At 49.2% G+C, this 20,260-nt stretch overlaps 1 protein-coding gene across 1 annotated transcript in view; it reads left to right on the forward strand.

Annotated features, from left to right (window-relative positions):
* Positions 1–20,260, forward strand: part of NRDC (nardilysin convertase) — a 2,150,332-nt gene that overhangs the window by 784,814 nt on the left and 1,345,258 nt on the right. The window contains exon 4 of the mRNA XM_078670713.1: positions 660–741. Coding sequence (XP_078526839.1) covers positions 660–741 — 82 coding nt within the window. The remainder of the gene's footprint in view (positions 1–659; positions 742–20,260) is intronic.

Consider the following 20,260-nt stretch of genomic DNA (forward strand, 5'->3'; position numbering starts at 1 on the left):
ACCAATCAAATGTCATGTGATGACAATATCTAGAAGACCATTAGTTAGGCATTCATCTGCAGCCAGTAACAGTTGTTATTTACCTTCCCAGTAGGTCAGTGCCTGAGCCCCAGTTGAGGGTACATAACTGGCCGGGGGAGAGGAGGGTGCGAGTCAGCGCTTTGGGGGGATGATGGGCAGTTAACAGCTGTTATTGCCGTAAAAGTATGGGCAATAAGGCTATTGGCATTCACCCCACCACCACCAAAAATAAGGTGTGGTGCGGTAACCAGATCAAAAATACATTAATGATTTAGAAAAAAAAATGCTCCCTTCTCCCAGTCTGCTCCCTCACCCTCTTCTGAACCATCGGATTCATGCGTGGATGTTCGGGCTCTTTCCCCTCATTTGGTGAGAGGGAAGCCGAATCAGCCACAGGAAATATAGAAAAATGTAAATCTTTTTCAAAATTTCTTTGGCTAATAAGGTGTTTCTCTCTGCAAAAGTAAGGGGAGGGGCCCACATAGCTGTGCGGGACAGTCTGCCTCAGAAGAGGCAGAGAGAGCACTGCATTGTTTTTGACTTTATAATACTTTTAAGCAGTTGTGAGTGTGATTATCAACCTGCCAGTGTTGCCTTGGTCAAAAGCATGTTGTTTTATTTATTTCTTTTTTCCCTAGTCAGCTGCTGCCTTGTGTGTCGGAGTCGGAAGCTTCAGCGATCCTGAGGATTTACCTGGATTGGCACATTTTTTAGAGCATAGTGAGTAGCTGCCTCATACTTTGCATGATTATTCTTTTTGTGTTTTTATCAAATTGCTCCGTACAAGAGTAATAGTGATGAGTGTTACCACCTGTAAAGGCAAAAAATAAAACCAGGTTCTTTTCAAAGTCAAAGTAGACATTCATGTAGGCATAAAGATGTAAACCTTTGTAGACTCTTGTAAGGTTCTCTTGATAAGGCTGAAACATTAAGGCCTGAATTACGGCTCCTGTAAACTGGAGAAAGGATTCCGTTTTTTCTAATTATTTACATTTTTTTCTGACTTGAACAGCATGAAAACATATTCCAGAGCATCCATAAGCATGTACACGTATCAAACACGTTTTCCATTTGATGTGTATCGTCTGCACGCCCTCCTTATGTGTTCGTGAAAAACATGTTCATCTGTCGCCACCCATTGCAGTCTGAGCAGTGTTCAGGTGTTGCTTTATCAGTTATCTCTGTCCCATTCATTGTGGGATGCTGCAAGCCCCTGCCTTGTCATATTTCCAAGAATGAGTTCCAGTCCCACCACATCTGTCTACCCACTTGAGCACACATAACCCCTTTGTTTTCGCTATACAGTGTTTTCTGCTGTAGGTTCTATTACTGTGCTCATCATTCCTACCCTGTTCGTCAGATCCTTTTCTGCTTTCTCATTCCGCTTAACCTAGCTCATTTGTAGCTCTTCTGCTAGAGACCATTCCAACACGTCTTTATGTTTAGTGGGGCTGCGGGTGACTGACTGCCACCTCCATATTCATGCCAGTCCGAGCCTTGCACCACTTCTGCCCACTATTCAGATACTATTCTGCAAGTCCAAGTCATATGCATAAATGTAGCCTCTCTGTCTCTACACTTATTTCAGGCCTGGGATCTGTCTGGATATATGTTGTGTAGTCTGCAAGGAATGATATATGTACAGTGCAGATAATTGAATCTGATATTGCTAGCAACGTTTTACGCCTGCCTACAGATTTTTTCCCCATTCCGTATCTGTCAATCGCTCTTGTAGGTAATTATCCTATGACTGTCTCCCTTTTAGCAGGAGTTGTTTCCTTTTGCCGTTCAAAACCGTGTATAAGAGCAACACCAGCATATGTCCTTATCCCGTTTCTAGCAGTATCTTCAGTGTTACTGAGGTAATCAGCGTGCCGGAAATTTTGTCCAGTTTTCCCTCGCTGTTTAGTTAGCTTAGCACATTGGAAACTGCCTTGGTTCAAATCCATACACCTCCTGTACCTCCACGAAAGTGATGAATCTGTTCCTAGTGTACATGCCCCCCAGTATTTGACATCCTCCCTCCCTATCGCCATAGTTAGAACCTGGCTTATTTGTCAAAATCGTTGTAGTCCGTAGATCTGTAATGATCGGCGGGACGGAGGACTTCTTAAGACTTGAACTGCTGTCTTATGTTGCGATTCTGTCATTAAATGCCCTATCGTGCTATGTGTTGTAATTGTTCAGCTACATAATATAGCTTCAGATCTGGGAGACTAAGCCCCCCCTCCCTGTTTTCTATCTAGCTTCAGTGTCTATTAGTGCTAATTTTGTTCTATTCTGGCCCCATCTAGTGAGGCCAAAAAGACTATTAAACTCGACGAAAGTGGATGTTTGGATTGAGCACATTTGTTTTCCAGTGTATGCAAACATCTGGGGAGGAATGCAATTTTTGTAGTTGTTACCCTCCCCTTTATGTAGAGAAGCAGTGTGTTCCAAAATCGAACTCGGACTCTCAAACCATGGCGCACCCTCCCCTCTTGTATCATATTGGTGCTTTGCTGAGTTGGTCACATGCATTCCCAAATAATGGAATGTATCCGTTTCCCTTTGTAAATTTGTCACAGGAAACTCTACCAAGGGTTTCTTGCCAGGGAAGTACAGGACCGTATTATTTCTGTTAATGTACAAATCGGAAGCCCATGCAGAGTTGTCTAGTTCTTGTAGCAACCAGGGGACCGAGGTCTTTGCTTTTTTTAATAAATCCATTCATCTTAAACATTGTACTTATATCGCATATCATGTTCCTGACTTCGAATGTCTGTATCATTTCTCTTACTCTGACAAAGGGCAACCTTGCCTGGTGTGTCTCTCCGTTCCATCTGTATGATATCAGACTTCCATATCTGACCTGTGCTGTAGGCTTTCAGTATAGTGACCATATTCAACTCAAGTAGTTTGTTCCAAAGGCCAACCTAGTGACCACTTCAAGCATGTATTCCCAATCTAGGGTATCAAGTTCTTTTTCCATAGTGAGCTCACCTAGTGCTTCCTCTACTCCTATTTTTCTGTTGCATGCAAGATGCAATTAAGCCTTCTTATTGTATTGTAATTGCATTTATATAGCGCTAACTACCCCTGACGAGGCGTCGAATCGCTTTTTCGGCAAGTAGCATGCTACTCCAGGTCCCATAGAGAATTAGTGTTGAATTAGTATAGTGAAACATGCAAGTACATTTTAAGTGTTGGCTAGGTTAGTCAGTTATTTAGATTCGGAAGGATAGAAGAGGAAAAAAAGGTTTGTATTTATTTAGCGCTTGTACCCCTGATGGGATGTCGAAGCAGGCTACTCCGGAAGCCCATACAGGATTAGTGGTGAATTAGTATGGTGAAATATGAAAGTAATTTGAGTGGTGGATATTAGTCAGTTATTTGGAGTGAGAAGGATAGCAGAGGGATACAAGGGAAGAAAGATTTGCATTCATGTAGCACCTGTTACTCCTGATGTTTGTTGAAGTGCTTTTCTGGCAAGTAGGATGCTACTCCGGAACCCATAAAGGATTAGTGTTGAAAATTAGTCTAGTGAAGTATGAAGTAATTTCAGTGGTGGATATGTTATTCAGTTATTTGGATAGAGAACGGTGGGTTGCGGAATAGAAGCGAGAAAGAGGTTTGTATTTATATAGCACTTGCTACCACTTGATGGGATTTTGAAGTGCTTTATTGGCGAGTAGAACGCTACTCTGGAACCCGTAAGGATTACTGGTGAATTAGTATGGCGAAACATGAAAGTAATTTGAGTGGTGGATATGGTAGTCAGTTATTTGGATTGAGAAGGGTTGGGGAGGGGTAGAAAATGGAAAAAGGTTTGCATTTATATAGCGCTGGTAACCCTGATGGGGTGTTGAAATGCTTTATTGGCGAGTAGCATGCTGCTCTGGAACCCATAAAGGATTAGTGGTGAATTAGTATAGTGGAATATGCCATATAAACACGGGGGGAGCAATGAGGCTGGGGAACCCTAGGGAGTAGGGCCCTATTGTAATGTTGCTGATGCATGTAATCGTTTAAAAAAAAAAAAGGTTTTGTCAAAAAAGTACTTGGGCAACTAAGGTAGCTTTTTCCAATTATGTTACAATGAGATAAGGTCTATAGGGAACCCAGGCCATGATTACTGTTAGTTTTATATATGATGTATTGCATTTAGGCCATTAGTAGGTAGATGCAAATAGTGATTTGGAGTAATACCTTGAGAAACGCACAAAAAGATACTGTGAAAATTCAATCTTACTTACCTACTACAAATTATTTGCAATAGAGTACTGTTTTAAGTTTGTTAGGATTAGTTTTGACAGTGTTTATGTTTTTTAGGTGTTGGCCTGCAAATAATTTTCACGTCAAATAGAGAGGTTTATGATTTGGTCTTGAAAAAGATGGAAAATGTTTAAAGAACCATCGAAACGCGTCGACGTTTTATGAATTGACACAATCTACGAACTCAACACTGTGGGAATATTGAGCATAAAAGAGTTTATCCCTCAGTGCGAGTACAATTGTATTATTGTAGAGGTGTCACTGGTTAAAGACTGAATATATTAGTCTGTTTGTATAACTCTCTATGTGTGATATATTTTTTATCTTGCTGATTTATGTGCATTGTATGATGCCCCCCCTTGTTTTTAACCTTTGATAACAGACTTGATGTGTTAGGTACCTGTATTTGCATATGAAATAATTTTTACTATGTGTAACAAATAAACTTGCTCAATTTTTATACTTCCATGGAAATCTTTTTATCATATGTGGCACATTCTACTGGGATGTATGATAAGTGAGTGGGCTGATTTGAGTGAAAGTGGAGGCATATTGATGCTTAGCACCTAGTGTGCCTTGAAGTTTACCCTTTGGGATTTTCTACATTTCACTGTGTAAGTGCCCTAGTCCCACGGGGTTAGTAAGGGGCACCTCTTACCTTTGAATACTCACAGTCCACCTCCAGCTTCTGATTGGCTTTTGTCTGTGTCCTTAAAAAAATGTTGCTTCTGTAGGAAAGCGCCCCTTTTTGCATTGTTGCCGCCCTTTTTTTGGCTAAGGTTGATGTACTTTGACTGAGTGTGCCCTGGGTTCTTGCCAACCAGGTACACAGGGCCTATGTTCTTTCCCTAAACTGCACTGTTGCAAAACCCAATTGGCAACTCTCTGGCCACTTGTAAGCCCCTTGTAAAAGGTACCATGGGTACCAAGGGCACTGTGACCAGGGAAGGTCTCTAATGGCTGCAGCACTTATTGTGCCACCCTTAGAGGCCCTGTACCCTTACACACACACACACACACACACTGCCATTGCAGGCTACATGTTTTGCTGCAGAACAAAGAGAAGAGTCGGCATGGCACACATACCTGTGTGCCATGCCTACAATCCACTGCTCTGGCATAGGTAAGCCACCCCTCTAGCTGGGTGCACTATACCAGTGGTTAGGGTACAGGTGCGTGAGCCCTGTACCCCATACAGTGTTTAAGTAAATTCTTACATTGTAAGTGCAGTAATGCCGTAAAGAGTATATGGTCTGGGAGTTTGCCATTACGAACTCCACAGCACCATAATGGCTTAACTGAAAACTGGGAAGTTTGTATCAAACTTCTCAGCACCTTAAGCCCACACTGATGCCAGTGTGGGACTTCATGAAAAATGCACTCTGAGGGCATCTTAGAGAAAAACAACCTAACTTTAGTATCTTGGCTGCTTGCCAGTTGCCACCACCAGACATATTTCTGGGCCCCTGAGTTGAGAGCCTGATTCTCTCGGGGTCCTGAAACAAAGCAAATCCTAAGACGAGGTGCCAAGCCTCCTCCCCCAGGATGGGCAGGGTCCACGAAGGTAAAGCTTCAAAGGCTTGCCGCCTTTGTGAGCTTCCCCAGCTGCTCCCAGCAACTGGCCCCCACCGGTGTGTCCTACAGCCAACAGCCCCCAAGAGCCCAGAGGACCTGCCCTGCCTTCCCAAACCAGACTTTGTCTCCTCTGAGCACCGGATTTGATGACCCACAGACTCTGGCTCCGGCCAAATCTGCAAGTCTGCACCTGGCGCCCACAGCCCAAGTTCGAGTGGCCCAACACCACAAGGGGGTCTAGCTGGTGATCCTGAATTGGGAGCTGATGATTCCTGACCTGCCTCAAGTTTCCAACCGACACCTCCAGCCTCTTTCTGGAGGCACTCCTCAACTGCGACCGGAGCTGGTAAGAAAAATCTGATGCCAAAAGACAACCCTGCACCTGACGTCCCACTGCCTTGGGTGGCCCAACTGACAGTGTCCCAGCATCCCAAGACATCCCAACTTACCTCTCCAACCGTTGGTCGCCTCCAGAAGATCTTTGTCCCCGAGCCTGCCGAGCCTCTCCCATAGGACTGCATTGACTGCCTTTCTGGGAAAAGTTGGTTTGCCTGAAAACCCTAAGAAACTGCATATCTGTAAAAACTGAATTACTTACCTTTTGTCTAGGAAATGTCCCAGTGTGATACCTTGGCATATCACACTGATTAGCAAAAGTAACTTAAAAAGTAATCCAAGAAGTAACGTAGATAGTAATCTACAAAGTAACTGAAAAATAATGTTGACTGTTGGCTTACCTGTAATCAACCAACTGCATTTTATCCTGCATTCAACTGTGATTCACTGCATAAATCTTGCAACATATTATTCACTTGCCTGTATCAGGCCTGGCTTGCTTCTAAAAATAAAAATACAACTAATTTTATAATAACAAAATTGTTCTGAGTCAGTCTTTGAGTGTGTGACATTTGTTGCCAGAGTGTGTACAATAAATGCTTAACACTACCCTCTGATTAAGCCTTACTGCTCGCTCACACTACCTCAAATAGAGTAAGGCTCATCTACTTTGACCTCTGCCTACCTTTGGGGTTCCACTGGACTCTGTACACACTATACCATACTTTGGTATAGTATATACAGAGCCAGCTTCCTACAGCTTCTAATTGGATAGTGGTTCCTTCTTGTCCCACCTTTTTTCTCAATTTTTGACTCTTATGGCTTCCCCCTTGACTTGTCCTCTTTCGCATCTGGAAATGTATGTTCTGTCTTTTGAACTTTTTTAAAATTTTTACATTGACACCGACCACTTCAGTGCAGCACGCTGCGAAGCTGCACTTTATCTTTTTATTAATTGTAAAGAGACTTTCCCTCTCAGCGCTGCTTCCGTTTCATGACCGCCGTGCTTTATCTTCTTGTTTTATATTTTATCAGCATTGTTTCCTTGCCATTGTTTTAGTGACGATCATTCGTCATGTATTAATACATTTTTTTGGAAAGCACAGTTTTAGGACTCCGAGATTTGAAACTGGTTCTCCAGGTCCAAATTCGGCAGCTCCAGAGGTTACTCCACAGCCTCTCTTCTGCTGCCCTCGAGGCGCTGGCCTCCTGGCTGGCGTTGTGGCAGTGGGACAGGGAGCTGCCTCGCCTAAATTAAACCCCCCACACTTTTTTTTTTTAGCACTTTATTTAGTATTTCCATTACAGTTACATTAGTGCACTGGTAACCATCGTGCAGACAAAAAATAAGCAGTGTGACCGTGAAGCGTAGGCATAATTGTACAGTCCCCAAGATATTATTAACAAAGCAGATGTTAACAGGTGCTGCCCCAGAGAGAGCATCTCGGGCTCCCGCCCCCAAACATATAATCCTATATGATCACCCATTTAACTGAAGGATGACAAACCGGCTCAATGACAAATATGTCATAGCAGTAGAGACATGACAATAGCTCGACGCGAACTGGAGTGCATCCATCCCACATTGCGGAACTAGCCCACCTCGACGGGCACTATTCCATGATCAGCCTGTCTGGAGGCGGTCAGCTGCCGAGCCCGTAGATATGCCTTAAAAGGGCCCCATATGTCTCTAGGTCTGGAGGTTAGGGGGAGTGTTGTAGCATAAATTTCGCTATTTGTGGTGCAAGAACCCATACTTTTTAGACACACCTTCACTGATGGGGTCTTTCTGCCGCCCCAATGAATCGCCACTTCCCGCTTTGCCAGCAGCAGACCGATAGCAACAAATCTGCGTGTAGCCTGCGGGAGTTGACTAATGTATCCCAACAATGCAATCTCGGGCAGTGAGGACACCGGAGCCTTAACCATCTAGCTAATCTTCTCATGAATAGCCACCCAGTAGCTACATAAACTCGGACAAGTCCAAGCCAAATGGGCAAAATCTGCATTCGGAGCATTACACCGGGCGCAGTGATGGGTCCTGTTAGGGTCTATTCTGTGCAGCCTGGCTGGTCATGTACATTCGACGTAGGAACTTAAAGTAAAGCAGTGTGTGTCTGCTGTTGAGGGACACCCTATCGGTAACTGCACAGCAGGCGATCCACTGCTCATCCAAAATCGGGCCACCCAAGTCCTCCTCCCAAGCTTTGCGTACCTTCTCATCATTGACCAGTACAATGGCAGCACAAGTCTTATAGAGCTGGGATACAATGCGTACTCCCCTATCACTATCAATCACCTTGGTAAGTGGGAGGAACAATGGGGGCTCCAATGGGAAATCCGGATAGGTAGCCCGCAGGGCTGAGCGGATTCGAGAAAGGACAAATCTGTCCACGAAGGTGGCGTCAGGGAAAAGAGCCTCATCTTCCAGTTCAAAAGCGTGCCAATTGGGGAAAAAGTCGCCCATTTTCACAATGCCGAATCTGTGGCACGTCTTCTGTATTCATTTTTCACCAGTGTTGGGGATCGCCTTAAAATTCGGGAGAGGGAGAGCCGAAGAGTAGAGCAGCGGAGTATGGGTGACACAACACAACTGGTCCCAAGCCCAACTGGTGGGCGAGGCAGGTTGTATATCCGTGGGATCTCTAGGGAAAACATTCGGTAAAATTGCTGCCAGTGAGTCCGGAAGGACTAAATCTGATTCCAGTCGGAGGTAAGGGATTCTGGCATCGTGATGATACCACGCCTGTGCAAAACTGCACTGAGCCGCCAGATAATATAATCTAAGGTCAGGTACACCAAAACCGCCTCTGTCGCATGGGAGAGTCATCACTCTCCAGTTAACCCTGAGTTGACAGCCACCCCAAACAAACTTTATCAAATGGGCCTGCAGAGTTAAAAAGAACTTCTTAGTGAGTGGGATAAGGATGTTTTGGAATAAGTATAAAAATGTTGGCAGCACGATCATTTTAATTAGCGACACCCGTCCTGTCATGGACAGAGGGAGTTGGAGCCATTTCCCGACTTGCGTCTCTAACCTATCAACAGCCGTCCCGTAGTTACGGCGGATAATCAGTTTGGTGTTGAGGTGTATATGAATGCCTAGCGTAACTACTGCAATTGAAAAAATATCTATGCGCACACCAGCCAGCAGCAAATCTAGTCTTATCTGAGGGGGGGGTAGGTGTGTCTCTTGCAAGAAAGCCACGTCCACCCTGTGGCGTAACAAGTACTGCGTCACCTGTCTCTTTCTCCTGTTGTTGTGTAGGCCACGCACATTCCATGTAGCCAGTATAACCTCTGAGGGGCCAGCATTATGTCCTATCTGTGGCATGGGGAACTGTGGAGCAAGTACTGAAAAAGGGTGAGACTAACGCACTCATCACAATAAAAAAACTGTACAGATAAACAAGTCCAAGCGCAACTAAGTATTGTCCCTCCCAAGCCCCCCACCCCCTCCCAGCCCAACTAGAGAGGCAATACCATCATTAACGAATAACCGTGCAGAGACAAGAATCCGTCTGAAGCATTAAACAAGAAATATAGGTAATACTTGCCCTGCGTAGGTGAACACCATGAAGGGTAGTGGCAACGCCCCAAACAACAACTTGGCAATTGACAAGTAGTATTAACAAATGAGTTCTCGATGACCCTGTAAGCCTTAAAACGACACATGGATCAGCACCAGAGAACCAATTTAGTCATGTCCAACACCGGAAAAGAGTTCCAAGCTGGCGTCCGATCCAGGCTGTGAGGGGGGCTATCTGTTCTCCTCTGTAGGGCGCTTGTTGCTTTGTTTGAACTTATGACAGAACTCCTGCACCTCCGCGGGGTTATCAAACACACAAGACCGTCCATTCACCTCCACACGCAATCTGGCGGGGTACAGCATGCCGTACTTCAATCATAGGTTCCGTAGGGCCGCCTTGCACTGGTAAATTTCCACCTTGCTTTTTGCACCATGACAGTGAAGTCCGGGTAGAAGGACTGTTTGGACCCCTGTCACAATGTCTCACCCCGCTCCCTCGCCAGCCGGTGTCACGGTCCCTGAAATTCATGACCCGAGCTATTGTGGCTCTAGGCGGACACCAAGGGTTAGGACGCGGTCCCAGCGACCGATGAGCGTGCTCAACTATGAAGCCAGCAGTGAAAGCCTCCCTCGCAAACAGGTCAATCAGGATCGTCTCCACCAGCGTGTCCATGCGACCAGCAGCTGTAGACTCTGGGACACCTAGGATGCGCACATTGTTGTGACGGCTGCGTGCCTCCAAGTCCTCATTCTTGACCGCCACTTTCTTGAGAATACGTTCCATTCATTCAAGTCTTTTCAGGGATTGCGCTGTTTCGTCATCCAAGTCCGAAGTGCGGGATTCCACCACGTCCAGTCTCCGGTCGTGAGCCTGTATCTTGGACCCCAGCTCCGCCATATGTTTGTCCTGGGCATCGAACTGTACATCCAGGGCCCGGAACCCAGCCCTCATTTCTTGCAATAAAGAACCCAGTTGAGGAGTGTCTCCCTCTGGTGCAGGAGCTCCCCGGCCGCCCTCCGCCATGGAGACAGCAGGGTCCTGATCCGCCTTTGAGATCTTTTCGAAAGGGAGAAGGCGCTGCTTGGGATCTCTGCGGCCCATTCTGCTATCACCACCACCAAGCGACCAGCAGCCCTCCCGTCGGTGTCCCCTCCAGCCGGAATCACAATAGGGCCTGAACTGGCGAAGGTAAAAAAAAATAAAAACTCTAGGATGGGTCCGAAGCAAACTGATCTGAGGTCTACAGAGTCCAGGTAAGGTCCCTAATATGTACTGTGGAGCAGCTCTGGGGCAGCTGGGCTGCAGGTGTGGAGAGTTCGCACAGAACGGGTCCCAGGGCAGTGTGGAAGCCAAGCAGGCTGATGTCGGGCCCATTGGTGCGCCAGATGAGGAGTGTTCCACTTGCTCAGCTCTCCTCTCACATGTAATCAGGTGAGCTGCATCAGCTTGGTGTATACCAGGAGCCCACTGTGGCGCAGGCAGGCGGGCAAGAGCTTGTGTGGCTGTAGGACAGTGACCAGACAATGCTCAAAGGGTACATCCACTGTGCCAGTCCCAGGAGGGGGAATCAACAGCCCCATGCACCGCAGCGCGGCGCTCAGCGTGATGAAGCAGACAGGCAGGGCAGCCGATTAGATGGGGGGGGGGGAGCCAAGCGTACAGCAGCAGGGCAAGAGCACAAGTAGGCAAAGCAGGGGGTGGGGGTGCCCAGGCGCCCGGGTGGAGTCGTCGCCCGGTAAAACAACTATGAGAGCGCGGGCCCTGTCCCCGCTTCCCGCCACGGCCCGCCCCGCAATCGCCCCGCAATCGCCCCGCACCCAAGAGGACCTGAGGCCAAACTGACCCACCGCCCCTCAGGAGCACCTGGCCGGTGGATGGTGTGCAACCGCTCGCTGACTCACCGCACACCGCATCTTGTAATTCATAATTTCCAAAATTCATAGAAATATTTTTTGTGTTTAAGTTGAAAGATATGGAAGGGGCTGTTTTTACTTCAGATCTTCTCTCTCCTGGGTCTGCAGTGATGCATTTAAAGTGACAGTGACAAGAATGGTGCCATGATATGTTCCACCTCCTTTGTAAATAAATATTCAACTTTATTTTATTTGGTTATTCTTATATTATTCTTGGTGTGTAATAACTATGTAAACATTATCAACATAGATAATACTCGATGTATAAAACACGTTTGCGCTCCATATCAGGTGCACCCTTCCTGGTGGAGCGAGTCCTGAGATAAATAGAAATGTGGGCTTTGGTATCTTCACTTTAATGGTGTGAGACGGTTTGCCACACCTGTCCTCATAGGTGTACTTACCTTTTTTTTTTTTAAACCTTTATTCGCAATAAGAAGTGGAAGACAAGCAAGAGACCATCAATGACGCATATACAAAGCATACAAAGATTCAGGTGTAGTGCAGTGCAGCGGCATACATGAAGTGTCCAGGTGACATATCCAGAAGGGGGAGCACAGCGGGCAGAAATGAAGTCATGGTAACAGCAGTGGCATGCGACGTTACACATCAGTACAGAGCATATAAACACATCAATAATGCGAATAACAAGCATATACCTTTCCAAGGAGGAGAGCAGCGGCAGGGCCGCGGGTACGTACTCGCAGTGCAGCAGTCCCTGAGGTAAGGCATCATAAACAGCACCACAAGGGAGAGGGCCGTAAATCCCCGCTCCCCCGCCGATGAACAGAGCATACCCCATACATCGAAATAAGCAGTGGTGCAAATATACAGACCCTCACATTGTGTAAACTGGACAAGTGGCTAAGAAACATGTAAGTCCAACAAATGAAGCCCCATTAACCCACCCCCACCCGATCTGCACTGTCCGAATCAGAATCCTGCACAGACCTGCTGAGGAGGTACACCTGCAGTGGGCTCCAAAAGTCCCTGGGCCTACAGCGCACAGGCATCATTTCTGCGTAGACATTATATTGGTCCTGACAATAAACGACATCTTTCAACCAGTCCTCGAACTGCGGTATTCTGCCCCTTCCCCAGCAACAGGCCACACGCCTCTTTGCCAGCAGCAGAGCTACATCCACAAACCTACGATATAACGCTGGCACCTCCTTGGTATAACCCAACAACAGGACCATAGGGTCGAGTGGCACTCCATTGTCGGTCATAACCTGGAGAGCATCATGGACTTGCACCCAGTACTCCGAAACTACCCCACACTCCCACGCCAAATGAAGAAAATCGGCACCCGGCATATGACAACGAGCACACCTATCATCCTCCGCTAGCCGGAACCTGAGCTTCCTAGCCGGGGTGTAGTAAAAACGCTGTATGAATTTGTAGTGTATGATCTTTAGGCGGCAGCTAGAGGAGATATTGGCGGTCACACCACAACAATACTTCCACTGGTCATCAGAGATGGAAATTCCAAGCTCAGCATCCCACTGGGCTCGCGCCCGCCCAGGCGAGACAGCACGTTGTGTCCTGATGGCACCATCCAATCTAGACACCAAGTGACGTCCATCAGAAAGTAACAGCACATGAAGCGGTAGGGTCACACCCGGCTCCCCTGGGAACTCAGGTAACAGCGACCTCAGGCCCTGTCGCAGCCGGACATAATAAAACATTTCAAGCGGGGAGTACGCCCCACCCCCAAAAAACTGCTCCAGGGTACGGAAGGTGCCCTCACGAAACAGGTCACCCCAGGTAAGTATCGCAAGACGACTGCACAGGCGCTGAAACCCAGTTTCCTGCAGAAGAGACAGAGCAGGGTGATATATCAGAGGCAACGCAGGCGAGTAGAGAAAAGCGACATCCAGTGCCTTTGCGATACGCTTCCATGCATCAACAGTGCAGGTAACCGTCGTTTGGTGTGTGTCAATGTCCCCAACATTACCCAGGACCATGCCCTCCAATGAGAGAGGATGAGCAACCCACTGTTCAGCGGCCAACTGAGGCATAAACGGCGTGGGGCGCATCCAGTGGTAGGCGTAGTGCGCTTGAGCGCTGACATAATACTGTTCAAAATCAGGGACGTCGAAGCCCCCATCGGCATAAGGCAGCGTCAGCGTAGCCCACGCCACTCGTGGCTGTTTGCCCCCCCAGAACAGCCGAAGCAACTCCGAGCGGAGACGAGTGAAAAAATAAGCCCCAGGATAATACGGAATGTTTTGAAACAAATATAAGAAGCGGGGTAACACCACCATTTTAATGAGAGATGCTCTACCCGCCATAGACAATGGTAAAGACATCCACCTCGTTATGCTATCCGCTAACTTAGTTATAGCCACACCGTAATTGAGCCGTAGCGTCTCCTCCTTGAGCAATGACACAACAATACCCAGATACCGCAGCTCCGAGTCACACCACTCCAGGGGGTAATCAAGTGGGAAACGATGAACCGCTGCAGTGAGTGGAAAGAATTGGGATTTCTGCCAATTGATATGAACTCCAGATATACCACCAAAGACAACAAACTCACGTAGCAGCGCGTTAAGATGCAACTGCGGATCCTTCACATAAAGGGTAACATCATCAGCGTACAGGGATATGCCAATCTGCCGCCGAAGACAATTAAACGCACTCTGTTGATGCAATTGCCGAATCCTACATGCAAGAGGCTCTATAGCAATGGCAAACAAGAGGGGAGAGAGTGGACACCCCTGCCTGGTCCCTCGCGTGATCGGGAAAGGGGAGGACAACACACCATTCACAACAACCCTGGCCATAGGGTCAGTGTAAAGTAATTTAACCCATGATATAAACATTCTGGGAAAGCCCATCCTGCATAGAACGTCTATTAAATAACCCCATTCCACCGAGTCAAACGCTTTTGTCGCGTCTAGAAAAATAGCAGCCACCGGGAGCTCCGGGGCAATGGTTGGAATCAAGGAGAATAATGTACGAAGATTATGGGACGTCGCTCGTCCAGGCACAAATCCTGACTGGTCAGGCAGCACTATAATGGGCATAAGCTCAGAGAGACGCATCGCCAACACCTTGGCCAGAATTTTAACATCGCAGTTGAGCAATGAAAGAGGCCTATAGGAACCCACGTCAAGGGGATCTTTTCCAGGTTTGAGCAAAGAGGTGATAGCAACTTCCCTCATAGTCCCTGGTAGGCGCCCTACCTCAAGGGATTCCTCGAAAACCTCCCGCAACACCGGAGCCATAATATCCACGTAACATTTATAAAATTCGGCGGGGAGACCATCAAGGCCTGTAGCCTTGCCATTATTAAGAGACATGATGGCACTCCTGACCTCATCGACCTCCAGGGGCCTACCCAGAAAAGCCCTATGATCGTCAGAGAGCCAGCAAAGTGACAACTCGTCCAGAAACCCCCCATATCTCACATCTCCTGAATGCTGGGAAGTGTATAAGTGTGTGTAGTGTTGCAGAAACGTGTCCCGAATAGTCGTCGTGTCCGTACAGTGCGTACCATCAGCCAAGACCAGTTCCAAGACATCCGAACCATGCCTCTGGTGTCTTGTAAGAGCAGCAAGCACCTTCCCCGGTCTCTCACCTTCACAATACCGTCTAGCCACCCAGTATTTTCCCCTATGCTTCGCTTCCCTGGCCGCTTCTTCCTCGTATTCCGAAAGTTTACCTCTAAACTGGTGCATGAGATCAGGGTCAGAGCCATCAAGCAGTCTACGCTCTAGGCGTCGTAGGTCGGCTTCTAAGCCAGCAAGTGTACGAACAATAGTCCTGAGTACCCCACAACTCTTGGAGATTGTGAACCCCCGGATCGTAACTTTGAATGCCTCCCATATCACCTCCACACTGTCCACAGATCCCCTATTCCTCGGGAAGAAAGCCTCTATTTCCTCGCCCAGCTCCGCCTTAAAGATGGGGTCCAGAAGGGCCGATGGGAAGAGCCTCCAAGGCGGTCGCGGTCGGTGCAATCCAGGCACCGATACCACAACCCTAACTGGACAGTGGTCAGAGTATGTCCTGGGGAGGTGTGTCACCCCACGCAATCCAGCCACTAGTCCTCTGGAAAGGAAGATATAATCCAACCTCGCCCAGGTACGGGCCTGCGTCGTGAAATGCGTGCCCTCCTTAACAGTGGGGTGTACATGCCGCCAGCTATCTACCAGCCCTGCCTCCTCCACAATGCCCCGCATGACATCCCTGGCCTGAACGTTGTACTGATGACTCCCCTCCGATCTGTCCTCAAGAGCCCCCATTGCCAGATTAAAATCCCCCCCCCACACAATATGGGAAGCGTCTACAGCAAGTACATGACCCCACAGTGCAAGAAAAAAAGCAGGAGTATCAACATTTGGTGCATAACAATTCACAAATAGCACAGTGATCTGCCCAATCCTCCCCCACAACAGTACATATCTCCCGTCAGAGTCTAAGTGTGATCCCAACTCCTGGAAGGTGAGTGATTTCTTAATCAATATTGCAACCCCCCTTGCATAAGAGGAGTACGATGAAAATTTCCTCACAGTGGCCCACCTCCCTCCAAACGCATGTGCCGGTGACCGGCGCAGATGTGTTTCCTGCAGAAGCGCCACCTGTATGGCATGTCGGTCCAGATGTTGCAGCACATTACGACATTTCCTGGCATCATTGAGCCCACGCACATTCCAAGAAAGAATCGATATCCTATCCAACTCTTCGACCGACATTACTCACAAGGAATACGTGTCAGGGAACCCCGAAACCCCGCAACAGGCACACCACACGAGCCAAAGCAGTAGGCCGTAGCCGCCGCACACTCACTCCACCTAGTAACACGAAAATCACAGCCATCCATGCCGTCTTCCAAACCCAGAACCAACCCCCCCTCCCAGAACCAAACAGAGCACAACCGTGCAACAGGCACGCAATACCACACGAGAACAATCCGCCTGCAGCACATCCAGCAAGTGAATGAAAAAGTACCAAAGCGTCCCCTCCCCCCACCACCCACCTGACCAACCCCAACCCGTCAGGACCCCCTACCACCCCCCCTCCCCACACCACAGACATCCATCCATCCGTCCAGAAAATCAGTCGCACAACAAAGTAAAGTGTAAACATTGAAGGGGTATTCCCGTTGGGGGTGCCCACCAGAGGTGCACTTCACCACCCTCTCACACTATGACGCCCTTCCAGCCGATTAAGCAAAGATACGAGGCAGGCACAGTGCTGGGGTGGGTGCCCGGAGCAAAGAATAAAGAAAAAAAAAAAGAAAAAACCCAACCTTCGCCTCCCCAATAGTCACAACATACGGCCTCTCGGAGCGGTCCGGAGGTCCACCCATCCGCCCACAAAAACACATGTCTGTGGAAAAACAGCCGCTAGCGGCAGGTGTAGCAGTAACAGTAAGAAGTGTTCAACACAGTCATCATGCTATCAAAAACCTGGTCAGGCGTCCTCTTCCTCTCCCGCCGATTGGTGATCATTCTGACCCAGTCCATCCTGGCGGTCAGCAGCAGCCCGTTCCCTCTTCAGCCGCTTCACAAAGTCTTCCGCCTGCTGCGGATTCGTGAAAAAAGTCTGCTTCGCCTGATGAGTGATCCTCAATTTTGCAGGGTAGAGCAAGGCGTAGTCCACTTGGAGGTCCCTAAGCTTCTTCTTAACCGCCAAAAATTTACGCCGTTGCTCCTGCACCATCGGAGTGAAGTCCGGGTAGATGGTGAAGTTGACCCCCTCGAAGGAAAGTGAGCGGGAAGTGCGAGCTGCATGAAGAGCCGCATCACGATCCCGATAGTTCAGGAGGCGAGCAATGATAGGGCGCGGAGCCGCACCGGTGGCCGGTCGCGGTCCGAGCGAACGGTGTGCCCGCTCCACAATAAACTGGGTAGAAAAGGCCTCCGCCCCAACTGCTCCAACCAAGAGTCTTTCCACATACGTTTCCATCTTCCCAACATTCGTCGTCTCCGGCACACCCACTACGCGAATGTTGTTGCGTCGACTTCTCGCCTCCAACTCCTCATTCTTGGCGGCTATCACTCGTAGGATATTGTCCATCCTCGCCAATTGAGTGGTATGAGTGGCCGCAGTGTCGTCGTGATCCGAGATTCGCTGTTCCGCCGTAGTCAGGCGCTCTTCATGGACATCAAGTTTCTGTACTACCGCGTCCATGCGGGAGGATAGTTTGTCCACTTTGTCCACTATGGTGGCGAAGCCCTGCCGCATCTCCTGCATCATCTGCTGGAAATCAGGGGTGGCCGGCTGCGAGACAGCATCAGCGACAGGCGGAGGTGGAGATCGTGAGGTCCCAGCCTCCTGTACCAGGCGTGCGCCCCTTCTAGAAGCCGTAGAGTCAAAGGAGAGCTTAGGTTGCTTATTGTCAGGTTTGCCCATGGTGATACACACACAGCTTGCACTAATGGCGTGAATAGGGAGGCAAGGGGGTGATCTTCGAGAACAAGTCCACGGTCAACCCGGCAATGCCCTCAACAGGAAACGCGACGCAAAAAAGTTTCAAAAGCGGGTCGTAGAATGCCCACCTCCGCACCGCACCGCCAGCACCCTCAGTGCAGACACAGCAGGCCGACGCCGCCAACAGGGCAGCCGTACTGACGATAATAGGACGTAGTCCAATAGGGCACAGGAAAGACCCTGTCCACCACACCACAGAGTAGAAAGGGTAGTGCCACTCACAGCCCCCGAACAGGGACAGCGTGCAGGAGTCAGCTCCAGTAACGTCTCGCAGGGTACAGGGCGGTGCAATCCAGGATCGCCAGGCAGAGCAGGCGCAGTAGGGGGCAACCGTGGACTATGGCAGGCAGATGGTGCCAGCGCCGCAACATCCAGCGGAGGGTCCCGCCGTGAAGACCGTCTCGGCAGGCTCCGCAATATGGCGACTGCAGCAGTGAAAAAGGGCGCCAAATGGAAAAAGTCTAAGACTGCCGTGCTACGCTAAATAATGCCACACATAAACCTCAGTCCGATGTGTAGCGCACTCTTGCTCACCCCACGCAGAGTTCAATCGGCCTCAGCAGCTCCGCATATGGGGGGCACGAGCAGGCGTACATGCCCCGCCACTCCCCTCCGTGCAATGGCCGCGTCCGGCTCCAGGGATAGACCGCAGCCTCTACTTCAGTTCTGCTGCCACAATCCCAGGCGCCACCCGCACCAGCGTCACTCACCCAGCGCTGCCGTCCACGGGCCAAAGGGGCAGCAACCGATCGCCACCAGTCAAGCAGGCACGGAGAAGCACAGAGGGGGGAGGGGGACAGGCCCTCTCCCACGTGTGCAGCCGCGGACCAAAGTGGGCTGGCACGCCGGGCCGCAGAGCGTCCGCTCTCCAGAGCGTGCCGCGGTGAAATCTCCTGACCCTCCCAGCGTCGGCAAGGAACCTCCGATCGGGACAGGATTTCAGCCGAGGGCAGTCCGTGGCCAACCCGAGCAGAATCCGGGATCAGGGCAGGGAAAGGCGACGGTCAGGCAGGATTTCTAAGCGGATGAAGGCTCCGGGCTGCAGGAGCCTCACGGCAGTGCGGCCATGCTGCAGTGCGCCCTCTAGCGCCCCTCAGGTGTACTTACCTTACCTCGTATTTCCAGAATCCGCACTTGCCACCACACTTTTGTAGGGTTATTTGCTGCTGCAGGCTCTTTGTCATTGCTGCTGTACTGAATCTGGTTCAGTAGGGACACTTTTCAGCAGGACTGTGGTACTGAACCCGGTTCCGTGACATAGCACCAATGCTGCCCTCTCAACTAATATAATTTTATTGAATGTACGTACCTCAGCGCGTTGCAGATTGGCGTGGGCATTTTTCTGCTATTTTAGGTGTAAATAAAGGTTGGGATGTGATCGGCAGAGCTGATTTCATACTTTGATAACTTACTGTGAGCACTTCTGCAGATTTTAAGGCTGTTGCCCAATTTACTGCTACTCAAGTCACTGACGTTGAAAGGAGGAAGGACTGTGTTGCCCGAACTGGGAGTTGAGCTCTTAACCTGTGATCACCTCATGTCTCTGCATCGATGGTTACATCGCTGAGTCACGCTGCAAACACGAGGGCACAGTATTGGCATTTCACAGCTGGGCTTTTTAGGTCTCTGCCTGATCCAGCGCATGTGCTGATCAGGCCGAGACATTTAGTAGCTGCTTAGAAAAGTGCAACTTTCCTGGCGACCAGCTGACTATTACGCGCACAAGCGCGCTTATGACGTGCACAGCTGCCATTTGGTTTCTTTTCCAGCAGCCCGGCCGCGCTTCAACTCCACCCCCCTCCCTCACCTCAAGATCGCGTGCATTTTCAATTTCAGCCCGCCCGCGCTTTAACCCCCTCCCTCACCACAGAGCGACCCCCCCCCCCGGCAAGATCGCATACATTTTCCCTTTTTTTAAAAAGCACCTGCACAGCCTTATATTTATGATTCCACCCTTGGTTTTGTCATTAACTTGCAATAACTGTGCTCTACTTGCACTGTTTTCCCATCGCGTGCATTTTCACTTTTTAAAGCCCGGCCGCGCTTCAACTCGATCCACCAACCTCCCTCACCGCAAGATCGCGTCCCCCAATCAGACCTGGTCTACAGCAGCACACCGCTTTTCCTCCACAGCGCTCCCACCGGATCAGCGGGCAGGGCCCCCACACCGCAGCTTGCAGTGCCGGT

The sequence above is a fragment of the Lissotriton helveticus genome, chromosome 1_2 (assembly GCF_964261635.1).
Source record: "Lissotriton helveticus chromosome 1_2, aLisHel1.1, whole genome shotgun sequence".
In the NCBI taxonomy this organism is placed as follows: Eukaryota; Metazoa; Chordata; class Amphibia; order Caudata; family Salamandridae; genus Lissotriton; species Lissotriton helveticus.